Source organism: Epinephelus moara, chromosome 17 (assembly GCF_006386435.1).
Source record: "Epinephelus moara isolate mb chromosome 17, YSFRI_EMoa_1.0, whole genome shotgun sequence".
Classification (NCBI taxonomy): domain Eukaryota; kingdom Metazoa; phylum Chordata; class Actinopteri; order Perciformes; family Serranidae; genus Epinephelus; species Epinephelus moara.
In genome coordinates, this window is record NC_065522.1 from 31,563,594 (window position 1) to 31,580,245 (window position 16,652).

The window sequence follows — 16,652 nt, forward strand, 5'->3', positions numbered from 1 at the left end:
TCCGCCCCTTGACGCTTGTTGCCATAGTAGCGCGACAACACCGAAGCGACAGACAGGACTGAAGGGAGACACATTTAATCAGTCTGCTTTAAATACCGGAATAAAGCCGCGTATTAGCTGGGTGTGTGAACATGACTCAGTGAGTGATGAAGAGACAGAAGTACTTCACCCCCGCTGAGGTGGCTGCTCACAACACCGCCGCCGACCTGTGGGTGTCATTTCTGGGCAAAGTGTGTGACCTGACCCCGCTGATGGAGCAACACAAAGGTGAGCATCATCACAGCAAACCCAAACGGTCAGATGAGAGCAATGAGAGAGAGTCCACAACGTGAAGTGCTTTATTTTACTATAAGTATTACTAACACTGCCTTCCCCTTTCACTTTACTGCATCCCAGAGAGAAATATTGTACTTTTTACTGCACTACTTTTATTCTAAACATCCAAAACATGTCATCAGTTTTTAAAATATGATTCCTTTTTGTTCATAAAACTTCTCAACACACAGTATATTACAGTTAAAATGAGCTCCACCTTCAATGATGGGGACCTGTGCGGGGCTATCTGTGTTAAAACAGCAGTAAAATTAAAACTAAAGTGACAAGATAAATATGTTTCATACAAATATTAAACCTGTGTTTCCTGCAGGCGACGCTCTGCTGTTACCCATCATGGAGTGTGCAGGAAAGGACATCAGCTGCTGGTTCGACCCTGAAACCAAAGACGTGAGCATTAATCAAACAACCAATCAGAAAGCCGCTCTCAGCTCTGCTCCTGGTTCACCTACATGTGTCTGTCCGTCTGTCCTCTGTCTTCAGGTATTGAAATATGTAGACCCAGTGACTAACTGTGTGAGGTACTACACCCCCAGGGGCCGCTTTGTGCACGTTCCCCCCGCCGGCCCTCGCACCGACTGGGCCAGTGATATCGGCCAGCCCTGGTGGAGGGATGAACGCTACGAGGTGGGACTGCTGTCTGCTAAAACCAGGTGGATACGAGTCGTCAACACGCTGACATCACAGGAGCAGCGCCTGCAGGTGAACTTTCAACCAACAGAAAATGAAAGCAGGCTGTTCTTGGCTACTGTTCAAACATACATACGAACAGTAATGCACCAAAATTCGTATATAATACACGTAATCATTGAAGGCTGTGATTACGTGACCAATGCGCTGACGAGTAAAAACGGAAGTCGTATAAAGAGCGAAAGTTCACGTAAAGAGGCAGGTTACGGTGGTGAACGACTTTTCTTGAGGAGACTGGTGTTCGTGTCCCGTGAGTTATTTCTAAGACACATCGTAATGTCGTCACATTACGCTAAGTACGTACTGTGAAGACACCCAAACATGTTTCTTTTCCTAAACCTCTGCAACTTTACGTGAAGTGTGTAATTTGACAACGCCCAACCATGATTCTTTTTGTAAACCTAACCTACGTAACTTTCTTTTAGGTACGTAACTTAACTTTAAGTACACAGTTTGTCCAGTGTTGTCCAACGATGATTCTTTTCCTAAACCTAATTTATGTAACTTTGTTAAGTGTTAAGTACATAACTTTACCTTAAGTACGTAACATGTCAACGCCTAACCATCGTTCTTTTTCTAAACGTAATCTATGTAACTTTATTTTCCTAAACCTAACCTACGTGACTTTACTTCAGGTAACTAACTTTATGCTACCCTAACTTGACGACGGCAAACCACGATTATTTTCCTAAACCTACTGTACATAACTGTCCCGTGTGAAAGCAGGTGAACTCTTGAGTTATTTTAAGATACATCAACATGTCGACATATTACGTTAAGTAAATGGCGTGAAGACCCCAACAGTTTCTTTTCCTAATCCTATGTAACTTTACGTTAAGTGCGTAATTTGACAATGTCCAACCATGTTTCTTTTCCTTAACCAACCAACGTAACTTTACTTTCCTACACCAAACCTAACCTAACCAGTAGGGGTGCTAACTCATAAGATATCATACAAACTGTTTTATGAGGATACGTTGATGAGGATTCAGGTGGAGACATGGTCCTGATGATGGTAAGCAGGGACTCTGAACATACAGAGGGCACATGATGTCAGTCGGTCTGGAGATGCTGAGATGTTTTGCTCTTGGTCAGAGTGTTGGATACACGTACGGACCCTGAACACAGCAGGGAAACACACCATTAATCTAAGTGAGGAAACATCTTCAAAAAAAAGAGACTAAAGCTAAAATATGTTCACGTCCTGTCATACCTCAGGTGTGCTCAGAGGAGACTCTGGCTGAGATCCTTCAGCGTTACCTGCGCTACAACTCCCATGCCTGCAGCTACACCTGGAAACATGCCGGAGCCAGCCTGGACATGAGCCGGACGCTCAGCGAGAACAACATCCCCGACGACGACCTCGAGCTCCAACAGCTGCGAATGGACCGAGACCTCTTCACCCCCGCCATCCTCCTCCACTTTAACGATGACCTCACTGAGGGCTGACCTCTGACCTCATCAAGGAGGACAGCTGGGAGGTGACAACAGATCAGTGTAGAGAAGAGTCACCATGAGAGCATTATGACCAGGACATTAAATGTTCATGAGAAACATGTGGCTGATTTGTTCTGTTGACTCAAAGATCTAGATGGGACTTTAATCTGAGACTTTTTTTATTGGATGGATTGTGATGAGGTGGTTTATCATTCATGTTCGCCCCAGGATGAATTCTAATAACTTTTGTGAGCCTGACTTTTTACCTATTGCCATCATCAGGTCAGTTTAGTGTGTCCAGGTGTAGATTAATCTCAAGATAATCCCACTTTATGATTTTTGAAGCCTAACAAAAGTAAAAAAGCTAACATTAGGCTATAAACAAACTACACCATGGTCGGATATTTTAACGTCACCACCACAATGAGGCTGTAAAGTTGTGATCAGCGTGATGACGTTCTGTAGCCACCGTCTTTTTCACAGTGGGTTATTTAGTGATGTATTTTATGTCATACAGAATGTGAAAGTCTCCTCAGCTTGTGTTAACCACAGACCTTCAAAAGAACACATTGACTTTAAGATGAGGGAACAGGAAGTTATAACTTGATAACTCATTTCTGGGTTTAAGTGGCTGTCACATGCAGCATTTTTTGCACCCTCAAATTTATTGTTTTCAATATAGATGCCGCAAAAGATGCGCTCAAACGCCTGAGCAACGCCAGAGCAGCGCGCACACTTTCCTGAGTGCCTATTTTTAAGGGGTTGTGCCCTGAGATAAACAGAGTTCAACTTTTGGAATACAGCAGTGCACACAGCATGTCATGTGATGAGGACCAACCAATCACAGCTGACAGATCCCTTTCCTTCTTCAGTAAATATCAGTGTGTGATAAATATGGAGGAGAGGTTGATCATGTTAATGCAGAGCTGTCAGAGCGTCTCATCTGTCAACTACCTCCAGAAAGCATAGTAGCATCCAGTGCCCAACTTTGTGTTTTCCAGGCGGTTAAAGATATGGCATGTGTACGGTCCCTTGGGACTCATTCCTGCAGCACTCTGTTAACTGATGCTAGCAGCCTAACATGCTAAGCTAACATTTTACCTGTTTAATATTAAAGGGAGCACAAACACCAGTCTCCTGGGGACTTTGATCTTTATACAACATTACACAAACTTTGACGCTTTTTACGTCACATCCTCCTCTGCTCCTGTCATTATCACTTTGGCCAGTAGAGGGTGTAAGTGGTCGTAATCAGCTTCTTGCACAGTCGAGCATGTGCTCATTTTTATTCTGTCCCTCGTGAGACTACGTAATTGAAGTACAATCCTCTTTTAACATGTTAGCATTGTCATTGTGAGCATGTTAGCGTGCTGATGTTAGCGTTAAGCTAAATACAGCATCTCGGTCTGAAAAGTAAAGCACAAACTTAGAAAACAAATAATTAAATATTTCACTGACAGATACATGTAAGTTGTATAAGCAACTTTGTTCATGAGGATTGTTTCTCAGCGCCGACGTCTTTTTCCAGTTGTTTCTAATGAGGAGAGAGCGTCTGTGGCCGCCTAGACAAAAAGCGCTGCACCCAGCTTCTTTTTTCAGTGCTTAGAATTTTTTTCTGCAGCCACTATGAATCAGCTTCTGTCTATCTATGTCAGTCAGAAACTATGACAACAAAGACAGAGAAGCCCCGGACCATAGAAGAAGAATAAGTCAGACACTGAATGTTGCTGGTTAGTGTTGTATTTTTCTCACCGTACGTATTGTGAGCTCTGAGAAAAGCACTGACAGGATGAGATGAAGTGCTCCCCAGCGCCCTGCTAATGTTTTTCTGCCAGAGAAAAACACTACGCTGACACACAGCCTAACAGATAGGGTGGTTGCTTGGTGTCAAAGGTTAAAGGAGTGTATTCCTACAGTTTGATTTGAACCTTCGTGTAAACATTATTTTGAGGAAGTGTCGACTGGTGATCAGTTTTCCTGCCGGAACAATCTGTAACAATAAAAAGGGAAGTTCTGACTTATGTTGAATCTTGGGAGGATTCATTGGAAACGGAAAAAAAAGTAAAAAGTTAGAACATCGGAGAAATGTTATGAAATGTTGGACTGGATCCAGATTTGTTTTAAAAGTGATGACTGAGCAGTTTAATACAGTTTGTTGATCGATGGGAGGAGGAGCGTTTCAGAGTTTCTTGTTTCTGGAGTCCTCTGGACTGTTTCTGCAGAGACTTCAACAAGGTGAGTCAGTTTGTCGTTTGTCTGATTCCTTCTTTCAGAGACACCTGATATAACGTTTTAACAGATGTTTGTTTGTTAGTTTTTGTATTGCACATATGTTGTTGTACCACCAGACTCGCTATCTTGATTACTATGCTAAGTGAACCAAACTCCTTTTAAAATTGCATTTCTTGTTTGTAAAGTAGATTTATATTCTACAGAAATCTATCCTTTGATTTGAAACAAAAATCTTTCTTTACTATGAACACTGTATAGACAGAACTGTTAAGGTAGGGCCACGTGTGCTCAGTCATATCATATAAAACAAAATACCATACAGCTAGAGGTTTGTTTTCAAATCATCTGTCAGTTTAAAAAAAGAAAAAAAAAGAAAAACTTGTCGGCCCTTATAAAACATAGGCTACGAGTCAATTTGAATTCTCATTTTAATTCACATATCTTAAAACAAAATTAGGCCACCATTTGTAATGATCTTATCTAAATTGTATGAAGTACATTATAACTGAAAGCTTTTAATTTTCCCGAGGCATCCTCCAACATTACTAACTACAACTTTTTGAACTCTTATATATCATGTATTTGTCCTAACTGTCCTTTTCCCTTTTGATGTTCGTTTTCAGATCATTTTCAGTATGCTGTCATTTATTTTTATTTTTATTTTTACCACTGCCAACCGCTTCAGGCCCTTACTCCTTCTGTAGTCCAGTTCAGAACGTATGGATTCATATCCAGCTGCTGTAGTTATTTTTAAATGATGAGATAATGATCTTGTCATTTCAAGAAAATAATAAAATATACTGCAAATTGTTTTTTTTGTTTTTTTTTTTTACATTTTGTCAGCTTGACATGGTAATCCAAGCAGATGTCCTTTATTTTTATTTTATTTTTACAATTATTCTGTGTATGATTACATTTTTACACTGCAAATTATAATAATAATAATTATTATTATTATCATTATTATTATTATTATTGGTAACACTTTACAATAAGGTACACAAAATTAAAGTAGTTACTGAGGAACTAATGAGGAACTAACAAAATTAAAGTAGTTACTGAGGAACTAATGAGGAACTAACTGTTACTTAATCATTACCTACCTTTTTGTGTACCCAAAAGTAAAGTGAGACATCAAAATGAGTAGGTAATGATAATCATTACCTACTCATTTTGATGTCTCAAAATGATATGTCACATATCACATATGTCAGGGGGATAAGAGTTTACAAGAAAATATTAAAATTATCACAAATATTAATGGTTTTGATTGCCCTTTGATTAAGGGAAAATTTAATGGAATCGATGTAACGAAAGCAACAAAAGAAGGTTTTCTATGTGTAAACTTACATTTGTGAATGTGAAATTTTGCCAAAAGTAAGATGATATTAATAATAAACCTTTCATTGAGTTTTGCCGTATTTCTGTTAAAGTCAAAAAGTCCAAACAGCACATCCCTCCAAAACAGCTTAAATTCTTTTTCAATATTGTTCGCAATAAAATTACAGATATCACTCCAGAGTCTTTTGACAATGGGGCAGTGCCAAAATAAGTGAGTAACAGTTTCAAGCGTCGGATGTAGTCTTTGTAGTGTGTTCAAATGTAACTGACACAGGGTGACGTGAGGCGATGTAGACAACACAACAGTTGGCTTTCGTTGCCGCTAGTTCTTTGATGTCGGTTTGGTGTGTCAGCACCTTGTACAGAATAACATGGATGATCATATTAATGTGTATGTGGTCTGAAAATAATTAATTAAAGTCTTCTTAAGAATCCTGCTGTCTGTGATTTTATTTGTTAAGGAACTAATTGTAAAGATGATGATGAAGAAATGAAAGACTACTCATTATGTGTCACTTTACTTTAGGACATAAAAAGGTTAACTAATGGACAGGTTATTGAGTAATGATTCTGCACTGATGAAGTAACTAGTTCACTAATCATTAAGTCGTGATTAAGCCCTCTATGAAATTTGATCATGAGTTAATGAAGAACTGACCATTAACTAATAGTTAGTTCATCATTAGTTCCTCAGTAACTACTCCTCTGAAATTTGGTCAGGGGTTACTGAAGAACTGACCATTAACTAATAGTTAGTTCCTCATTAGTTCCCCAGTAACTACTCTAATTTTGTGTAGCTTAGTTCTGCACTTTGGAAACCTTTGTGTTTATTTAAATTCTGCTATATAAATAAAATGGATTGGATTGGATACTCATTTGTTCCTCATTCGTTCCTCATTAGTTCCTCAGTAACTACTCTAATTTTGTGTACCTTATTATTATTATTATTATTATTATTATTATTACAATCCCTGACTCTTGACTTTTTTTTGCCAGATTTTGTCATGAACACAATATGTTCAAGGACTGTCAGAAATTTGTAAATCCAACAATAACGGCATGTTTTCCTTAAAAATCGCCAGAAAATTAACAAAGGAAAAAAACAAATAAATAAACTTAAAAGAAATAAAAATAAAAGTTACAAGCTGACTAGCTTGCGACGATGAGTCTTTTGGCGACCATGTCACCGTTGCCTTGTCACGGTGTTCTCACAACTTAACCACTTCAGCACCAAGTGCACCATGATGTGCCATGTGATAGCCACGAGCAAACGAGTTTCATTTGAACACAGTATTCAATCAGCTTATGTAGAAAACTCCAAACTGACTTTGATTTCAGATTATTAAGTCTAATTCCTGCCTGTAGTTTGGTTGGTGTTCAGGGAGACAGAGCTTGGACTGTCAGACTTATTGTCTTCATCTTAAAGGACAACAGACAGAGAGACATCAACATGATGGACTACCAATATGACAAGGACCAGGACAACAGCGCCCTCTGGGTCAAAGGTATCTGTCTTATCAACTGCAAATATGATCACTGCTATCACACCATAAACAGCTGATGAACTGTCTGTCTGTCTGTCTGTCCATCTGTTTATCTGTCAGATGTTCCTCCTGGCTCTCTCTCAGGTCTATCCAGGTTCAAACGCTGGCTGTTTCCTGCCCTGACAGCTGTGGTCATCCTGATTCTGATCATAGCACTGGGAGCCAGCAGTGAGCACACTCACATTAACACACACACACACTGACTTCATGGTCACTTGTGAGGACCACCCTCTCCTTACATCGCTAAAGCTAATTAGTTTACCTTCTACAATCAGTTTCCTGTCATTTACAGATCAATTTTGATGCACAAACATGTTTGAGTTTGTTTTATACCCCATAAATAAGGCAGCAGCTAAATATAATCACAATGTAGAAAAATCTGAACTCGCTAAAAACTGCTAACTAGCCTAGTTTTGATGGTCTTCAGATTATTCAGACATTACGCCTTTTTGGACCCAACAATTCTGGAGAGCTTCCCCAAGAACTACGGACCTCCAAGTCCTTTTTTCTGTTTGCATTCGCACCACCAACAGAAACGCTGAAGTGACATACTGTGAGCTGGCCATTGTTATAGCACTGTCACTTTTACTTAGACAAATCAATCGTATTGACAAATCGTATTTCCACCATCACATATCTACTCAGTGAAGCCTGGACTTTCACTGCCATTCCATTTGTCAGTGCTTGATTCGGTTTGTTTTATTGCGAGCTGTTTGTGTTTTGTGTTGTCTGATGTTTACATGGCAAAAATAAAAAAATAAAATGGAGGTTGCCAGTGCCACATCTGCTCACATGTTCTACCAGTCACTGTACACTTACATCATTAATGGTTCCTCTTGTGTTGGGAAATAGGAGCTAAAAAAAACAGCGTTCTGAGAACTATGATCATTCCTAGTTCTTGTGGTGCGGACACAACAGAGAGGGGGCGCTTAGAACTATAAAATGCCCCAAAAATACAGTAATACAGTATTTGATTTGATCTGACAATGTTTTATTTTCTTACTTCATAAATGTGGTGTTTTACACTCTTGTAGTTACTGCTGTCTTTGTGTGCATGTTTGTAATCAGACACAAAGACGTCAAATCGTCTAAAGGCGATGGAGAAGAGTGTTTCCAACCTGACCAACGTCATCCAATCACTGAATGCCTCACTGCAGCATGCTCAAGGTAACCCAATCACACACACTGCGGTGATCACACACTCATGTCTTATGATTTAAAAATAAAATGCAGGATGGAGTGTATTGCTGTTTTAGCCCCGTATAGTGAGTCCTACATGCTCAGGGTAGGAAAAGTTAAAGAAAATTTTTCATGAGCTCAGGTAGAGAATCCAACTTCTGACAGAAAGAGAAAATAAAATGAATGAAAGTACTCATGGTAAGGTTTTTTTTTTATGTCAGATTGACAGAGTACAAAGTAAAAAATTAAAAGTAAAAGTCTGGGTTATTAAGAGAAACCAAATTAAGTCTGTTTTCTTCACTGTATAATCACCTGAAAGTAATCAGGCTGTTCCCACAAATTTTACATATGTTTTCCTATGAAAAGCAATGCATCCAAATTCGTACATATCCCATGTATTTTGAAATATCTGCGATCACGTGACCAATGTATTGATGGCAGTAAATGAGGAAGTGGTCCCAAGCACTTGCAAGGAGGCAGGTTGGGGTGGTGGATGGGTCACAAAAAAACAGACTTTCGCGTGCGACTTAAGGCTTTTGCACACTGAGTCAAGTTTTTTTTGGATGCATATTTTAAATCAGTCATCCGAAAAAATTTTTTTACATACATAAACCTTTCACACTGATTCCAATACATTTTATTGTTGAATTTGATGCGCAAATTTGCAACACATGACAAAATGAAGAGACACATTTCCTCCTTTGCCTCTCTCCACTGGAGTTACCTAACTGACAGTCATCACTCCCTCCCTGTCTTTCATTCGGCACCACAGCTGCAGGAAGGGGCGGAACTGTCCTCCACATTCTGTGTGGTCCACATCCTCCTCCTCCTCATCATCATCATCCACCTGAATATTACTATCTGACCTGTTGAAAGTAGCTGTCTCAGTTATGAAGTGATTCTGTGCAACCCGTTCCTCTGTCTTGTCTCAGCTGTGTCCTACCGCCACATTTTCTTCACTTATTCTTGGTCAAACGTCTCCAAAGGCTCTGACAGATATGAAAAACACAGAAAATTGAACCTGTTCCAAAAACTTTAATGACAGATGAAAGTTCCGGACTGTGTGCAAAGGCCTTTAGCCCTGAAGTCACATGTTCAGATCCGTGTGAACTCTGAGTCATTTTAAGGTACGTCCTCACCATGTTTCTTTGCCTTAAAATAACCTACGTTGATTACGTAACTGTATGTAAAGACATAACATAATTTGTGCATGGGACACAAATTTGTAGGATATCATACTAACAGTTCTATGACAAACGTTGAAATAAGAATGTTAGTGTTCATGTTACCTTAGAATTAGACGTTTATATCTACATAGGGAGCAGGCAGAGATGGGCAAAAATACATCAAAATGTATTTTGATACAAAATACAAAATACCCCTCTAATAAATGTATCACAATAAAATACAAAATACTGGTGCCAGAAATGTATCAAAATAAAATACATGTATTTTGTATTTTCAAATACAGAAAATACTTTTTTTCTTTCTCTTTTTAGCAGCGACCCGCAGCTCTATAGGTCACTCTGTCGGTCGGTTGGTTGGTCAGTTGGTCGGTTGGTCTGCAAAGCTTCTCATGAATAATAAAAAAGTCCTTGACTAAAAATGCTCAAAAAATTTGCATACTGCAACTAGAGACCATGAGTAACTATACCAGAAAGAATGCCCACTATTCGTCCATAGGTGGCGCTATACTAACCGATTCAAATCTTTTTGTGAATAACTCAAAAAGTCCTTGACCAAAAATGCTCAGAATTTACATGCTGCAATTAGAGACCACAAGTAACTATGCCAGAAAGAACAACCATGATTCATCTATTAATGGCGTGATAGTAGCAAATTTGGTCGCAGCTATTGCAAATTTGCACTTATTTTCTCACAGTTTGAGTATTCAGGTTTGGGCTGTAGGCTACCCTAAAATATTATTTATTGATTCAGATTTAGATTCTGCCAACTTTATTGATCCCACGTGAGGCAATTCATTTGTAGCAGACTCATCCCAAGCATCAACCACAACAACATACAGTTTCCTATGTTATGCACAGTCCAGTAAAACAGACCACTAGGTCATTGAAAGGCACATTGAATGGCCCAAGTTTAAAAAAAACATATAGATACAAATATATATATATATATATATATATATATATAAAAGTAAAAAATATTGTTACATCCAATATTATAAGAATGTGTAGCCTATTATTTTTGTTTTTTGATTCATGGAGAAAGTATTTTGAGTATTTTAAATACAAAATTACTCCACTGAAAAGTATTTTGTTACAAATTACATTTGCTTTTTATCAGCCTTATCAAATACAAATTACAAAATACTCAAATGTAACTGAAATACGTATTTTAAATACAAGTAATAGAAATACTGCACATCCCTGGGAGCAGGTCCTTGTCTACAGAGATCACCATGTTGCACTGGGATGTTTCTACAGTAGCCCAAAATGGACAAACCAAATACTGGCTCTAGATAGAACTTCATACAGATTCATGTTTTCATATTGGCCACTGCAGTTAGCAGCCCCTCCACAATGAGCCACGTCAAAAAATACAGATTTTGTAACATGAATGTTTTATTCAGTGTTTTTCCTGGTTTAAATCAGCTGGTCTGTTTGTTTCTGAGAGGAAGAGACCTCTGAGGATAACTCAGCTCCTGAACAATGAACACTGAAGGAATTCTAACCACGAGAAGTTGCAGCTGGTTGTAATCTGTTATCTCACCACTAGATGCCACTAAATCTTCCTAAATCTGACTCACTGGACCTTTAAGTATTAGTCTAAGTGTGATAAAAGGAGTTCAACCGTCATTTAAAGAGTAGAGGATAAGGTGGTTTAAGTCTAAGTTAAGCACAAAGAGATGACAGCAATAGAAATGTCAACTGATGTGTAACTAACGAGCGAAATACTTCAGTTTCCTGTCCTTCATTCCAGAGACAGCTGAAGAAGCTCAACGGCTGCAGTTTGCTGTGGAGAACAACAAAGACCAGCTGGCCTCAGGTCTGTCTGACTACTCAACGTCCACTCTCTGGACTCCTACTATTAATAATCACAGTACAGCCGGTGACTTACATGAATCTGGTTCTAACAACACTTTCAGGAACAAGAGAGTGATTTGGATAGAAAGCATTTCACTGAAGTTTGGAGGAAATGATGTCACTTTAAACCTTAAAATAATAATAAAATGCAGTTTTTGGCTTCATGTTTCAGCCTCAAAGGTTTCTGCTTGACCTGTTCTACTTAGTCTTGTTTTATTTTTCTCTACCTTCATTTAAGTGCCCGAAGGTACCGGTCGGTGTTGTATTGGTAACTGATTCATACGATAAAATAACACTGTAAATCCTTAAATGTATCTTAAGTGCGTTCATGCTGATGTATTGTGCGTGTTTAAACACTGTATTTACTGTGTGTGTTCAGTGTCAGAGGCCTTGAAGCAGCTGTCGGTCTTGGACTCTCTCAGCAAGAGCGTCTTGTCGCTCAAATGTTCCCTCGAACGCATCATCAACAACAGTACATACGCACACAGTGATGTATATTTAGTACACATTTACAGACAGGCAGATACTCACACCTGTGTACCTGTCTGTCTGTCTCTCTGTCTGTCTGTCCCTCAGGCACAGCAGGCACAGCAAAGGACGGATGTTGTCCTCTGGGCTGGGATCAGTTTGACTTCAACTGTTATTTCTTCAGCAGTTTGGTTCTGTCCTGGAACGAGTCCAGAGTCTGGTGTGAACAACATCAAGCTCACCTGCTCATACTCCATGATGACAAGGCCTGGGTGAGTCTGTCTGTCTGTCTGTCTAAAGTGTGATGTTGTTTGGACTCATCTGTATCCAGAGACGCAGACAGCTCCTACGTGGTGAACACAGCTCTGCAGCAGACGAGTACACCTCTCTGTTTTTATGTCTCTGCACCAGCGACAGGCCGGAGGCGTTACGTTCTTAGGAGGGATGCACCGAATATTCGGTAACCGAATATATTCGGCCGAATATTGAAAAAAAAACACACATTCGGTATTCGGTGGAATAAGTTAAAAGCAAGGCCGAATAATAAAGGTGTGTTTTGATAACGCAATCAAACACCGTGCCGTGACGGGTGGAATAAAATGTCAGCAGTGTGGCGATCCATCCGTCACGGCACTCGCATTTGCGACTAAAAATAGTTTTGAGCGAGCAAAATAGGCTTAAATCATTCAGCACGCTGTGTGAGCAGCCTACAGATTTCAACCAGCAGCAGAAACGAAAGGCAAATCCCACTGATTGTGGGTTGAACGGGGGTCACAGACACAGACAGTCATGTATTCCTGTCAAATACGGCGGCCATCGGCTTACCCGGCGACGGAGAAGTCGGGTCCAATAATATCCTCTTCTTGGCGTGTGGACTGCCCAGAAGTACCTGAACAGCCGAGCCAGCCGAACACAGGTATGTGACGTGTCAGAGGAGAAACGAGCCGTTCACATTTCTGTCTTTCTGGCAGTAACGGCCCACAAACCTCACCGCACTTTAGGGACTGTTCTTTACTTATGAAGGGACTGTTCTTTACTTGTCAGGGGAGGAGGGTGGCTGGTTGATTCTTATTTTATTTATTTATTTTATTTTGATCCCCCCTATGTTAATCACTTATTGATGCTGTTTTTGAAGTATGAATAAGTCAATAAGTAATTTATTCCATTGAAATATTTATTTTTTATTTTATTTATTTATTTGAAAGGGACAGTACACATTAATGAACATCAGTATGTGAGTACATGTGTAAATGTGTCGGAGTTAGCAAGCCTGCTAATTTACATCCGTATTATAGAAAAGTGATTTATCTTTTCATAAATGACAAAAGGCATATCTGCCTCATTTTCGCTGTGGTATCCTGATACTACTCAGAACCATGATATTTTCATTGGTATCGTACAGTGGGTCCCAATTTTGGTACCGTGACAACACTAATCTGGAGGGGGTTCATCTGCAAAAACTAATGAAAAACTAAACAATGATATTTGGCATTCGGTACTCGGTATTCGGCCAAGCGTTTAATTTTATTCGGCTTCGGCTTCAGCCACAAATTTTCATTTCGGTGCATCCCTAGTTCTTAGGTTGTCCATCTGTCCAATTCTTGTTAACACAATATCTAAAGAACACTTTGAGGAATTTTCCTCCACTTTTACACAAACATCCTCTTGGACTTATCAATGAACTGATTAGATTTTCATGGTCACAGGACAAAGGTCACAGTGGCCTCGTTCGTCTCATTCTCGTGAACACAATATCTCAGCAACATCTTGAGGGAATTTCTTCAAATTTGGCACAAACGTCCCCTTGATTGCAAGGATGAATTAAGTAGAATTTGGTGGTCATAGGTCAAAATTCAAGGTCACTGTGACCTTGTTCATCTCATTCTTGTGTACACAATATCTCAGCAACACCTTGAGGGAATTTCGTCAAATTTGGCACAAACGTCCCCTTGATTGAAAGGATGAATTAAGTAGAATTTGGTGGTCATAGGTCAAAAGTCAAGGTCACTGTGACCTCGTTCATCTCATTCTCGTGAACACAATATCTCAGGAAACCCTTGAGGGAATTTTCTCAAATTTAGCACAAACGTCCACTTGGACTTTAGGATACACTGATTAGAATTTGGTGGCCAAATGTCACTGTGCCCTTGTGGCCATCTTATTCTCATGAATGCGATTTTTCAAAAACACCTTTAGGGAATTTCCTCAAAATTGGCACAAACGGCTACTTGGACACGAGGATAAATTGATTAGAATTTGATGGTCACAGGTCAAAGGTCAAGGTCACTGTGACTTCATTCATCTCATTCTCATGAACACAATATCTCAGGAACACCTGGACACCTGAACTTAATCAGTTCATCTTTGAGTAAAAGTAGACGTTTGTGCCATAATATAAAGAGTGAGAAAATCAATACAGGGCAGGTGGGAGGGGTGGTTAATGGATCATACAAATGCTGGACTTTCACCCAGGAACCTGCTCTTTGCTTCCTGTGTGAAACCAAAAGTCAGTGGACTTACATTAATATCAAATGTTACATATCACAACGACTATGAGACGGATTGTCATTAAATTCTGCTGTCATTCATGTTCTCCAGAGGATGAAGCCCGCTGACTGTGCGTGTGAGTTTTAAAGAGTTACTACTGAAAATATTTGAATGCATGTCTGATAATGTCTGTCTGTTCAGGATTATGTGACCGCACGTACAGTTCCTGTGTTTTACTGGGTTGGCCTGTCAGACTGGAGAACCGGGCGGTGGGAGTGGGTGAACCGGGCGCCATACACCATAGAGCGCAGGTACATCCTGTTGACCTCCAGGTTCACTCATCATGTTAACAAACTCTGCGCATTTGGGTTTCTAATTTTGGATTTGGGGTGCTGTCACAAAACAGAGTATTCCTTCAATTACTTTTGATCTATTTTTTTATTTCAGTTCCTTTGAACCATCTTGTGTGTGTTTGTGTGGTTTCCAGGCGCTGGCTGCCCGGTCAGCCTGACAGCTGGGCAGGTCACGGTTTGGGCGAAGGGGACGAAGACTGCGCTCACCTGCACAGCGATGGACGCCTCAACGACCTGCACTGCTCCACCAAGATGCACTATATCTGCCAGACACACAGCATGCGTGGCTAAACAGCTCCACCCAGCTCCACTCATACGGGTGTAACCCAAACACCACTAAATAATCTGAACTGATCATCAGTTTTAAACTTGTGTGTGACAGGAAACGCATCATAGATTGGGCTCATTGATGAGCTGCCACCAGAAGCTCAGAAGACAGTAATAATAAAATACAACCTGACATCATTGTAAACTTTCTGAAATAAGAATAAATGGTATTGTTTTATGTCTAATGTGTATAGAAAGAGTATTAATCTGATGAAAGTCATAGTATTGTTTAAGGGCAATAGATTTTTGTAGTGCATGAAATGAAACTGTGAGATTTTATTTAAAGAAAAAAACATATAAATCTACTTTTTGCATTTACACTCCAGCTACAGATTTATTATGTTTATTATATTATGTTTCCAGGTTGTTCATTTGTCCATCTGTCGCATACTTATGAATGCAATATCCGAAGAAAGCCTTGAAGGAATTTCATCAAATTTGGCACAAACAACCACTTGGACTCAACGATGATCTAAATAGATTTTGTTGGTCAAAGGTTAAGGTCACTTTGACCATGCATCTGTCTCAGTCTTGTTAACACGATATCTCAAGAACAACATGACAAAATATCTTCAGTCAGTTTGTGAGGTAAAATAGAAATATTATTCACAATACACTTGAAAAAAAATGGCATCTGTGACGGTAGATTTGGTTTATCAAAGCAACATCGTACATATATACGTACATACAATAATCACAGCAGAAACGTCAGATAGTTTGGACCATCAAGTTTAACTTAGTCTCTATATACAGACTCTACATTCAGTGAATGTAGAGTCTGTAGGCAAACCCCGGAGATCTTGCCTCTGGAAGAAGAGCGGAAGAGCCCTGGTTTCCAGTGCTAGGCTGTTTGTAGTCCGCGTGATATTGACCAATCACGTTTGAGCCGGCTGCAGTTGTTGTCAGGTTAAACAGTCTGTGCGGTGAACTAACGAGGCGGAACATAATTGGCATTACTGCAAACTCTGAATCCATCGCAATGTTTCAGCATATTTACTTATGTATAAATGGAAGTCGGAAACGGAAATTTGCCTCCTCCGCCCAAATCAAACCGGAATGCCAAAAAATCGGGGGTCTACCCCCAGAGGCTGTATCACCGTCTGCCGGAAGTCAGACGATGGGTTCGGAGATTGTGTTTAACTATATATATTTAAATGATACAGTTACAGCTGAAAATGTCAACAGAAATAAACAAGTTTGATGATTTCACATATCTA

At 39.6% G+C, this 16,652-nt stretch overlaps 1 protein-coding gene, 1 long non-coding RNA gene and 1 pseudogene across 3 annotated transcripts; 2 read left to right on the forward strand and 1 right to left on the reverse strand.

The window, feature by feature from the left end:
* The first annotated feature begins 8 nt into the window (after positions 1-8).
* Positions 9-4,640, forward strand: LOC126404371 (cytochrome b5 domain-containing protein 1). The gene is made up of 4 exons (XM_050067558.1): positions 9-267; positions 647-723; positions 817-1,035; positions 2,242-4,640. The coding sequence occupies exons 1-4, from the start codon at positions 147-149 to the stop codon at positions 2,470-2,472; spliced, it is 648 nt and encodes a 215-aa protein (XP_049923515.1). The 5' UTR covers positions 9-146; the 3' UTR covers positions 2,473-4,640.
* Positions 629-2,377, reverse strand: LOC126404401 (uncharacterized). Of its 2 annotated transcripts, none has more exons than XR_007571470.1 (3): positions 2,237-2,377; positions 1,984-2,141; positions 629-709 (listed from the first exon to the last, which is right to left on the reverse strand). It is a non-coding gene; the product is annotated as an uncharacterized LOC126404401 (long non-coding RNA). The 2 variants fall into 2 exon arrangements; XR_007571469.1 differs by having other exon boundaries at positions 635-709; positions 1,980-2,141.
* On the forward strand, positions 4,618-15,620 carry LOC126404354 (asialoglycoprotein receptor 1-like; annotated as a pseudogene).
* Positions 15,621-16,652: the final 1,032 nt, after the last annotated feature.

Bases quoted from the DNA above. Each gene is read 5' to 3' on its own strand.
- LOC126404371 (XM_050067558.1), top strand. From the start codon at position 147: ATGAAGAGACAGAAGTACTTCACCCCCGCTGAGGTGGCTGCTCACAAC. The intron at 268-646 runs GTGAGCATCATC...TGTTTCCTGCAG, and splicing joins GCTGATGGAGCAACACAAAG to GCGACGCTCTGCTGTTACCC. The intron at 1,036-2,241 runs GTGAACTTTCAA...GTCATACCTCAG, and splicing joins CACAGGAGCAGCGCCTGCAG to GTGTGCTCAGAGGAGACTCT.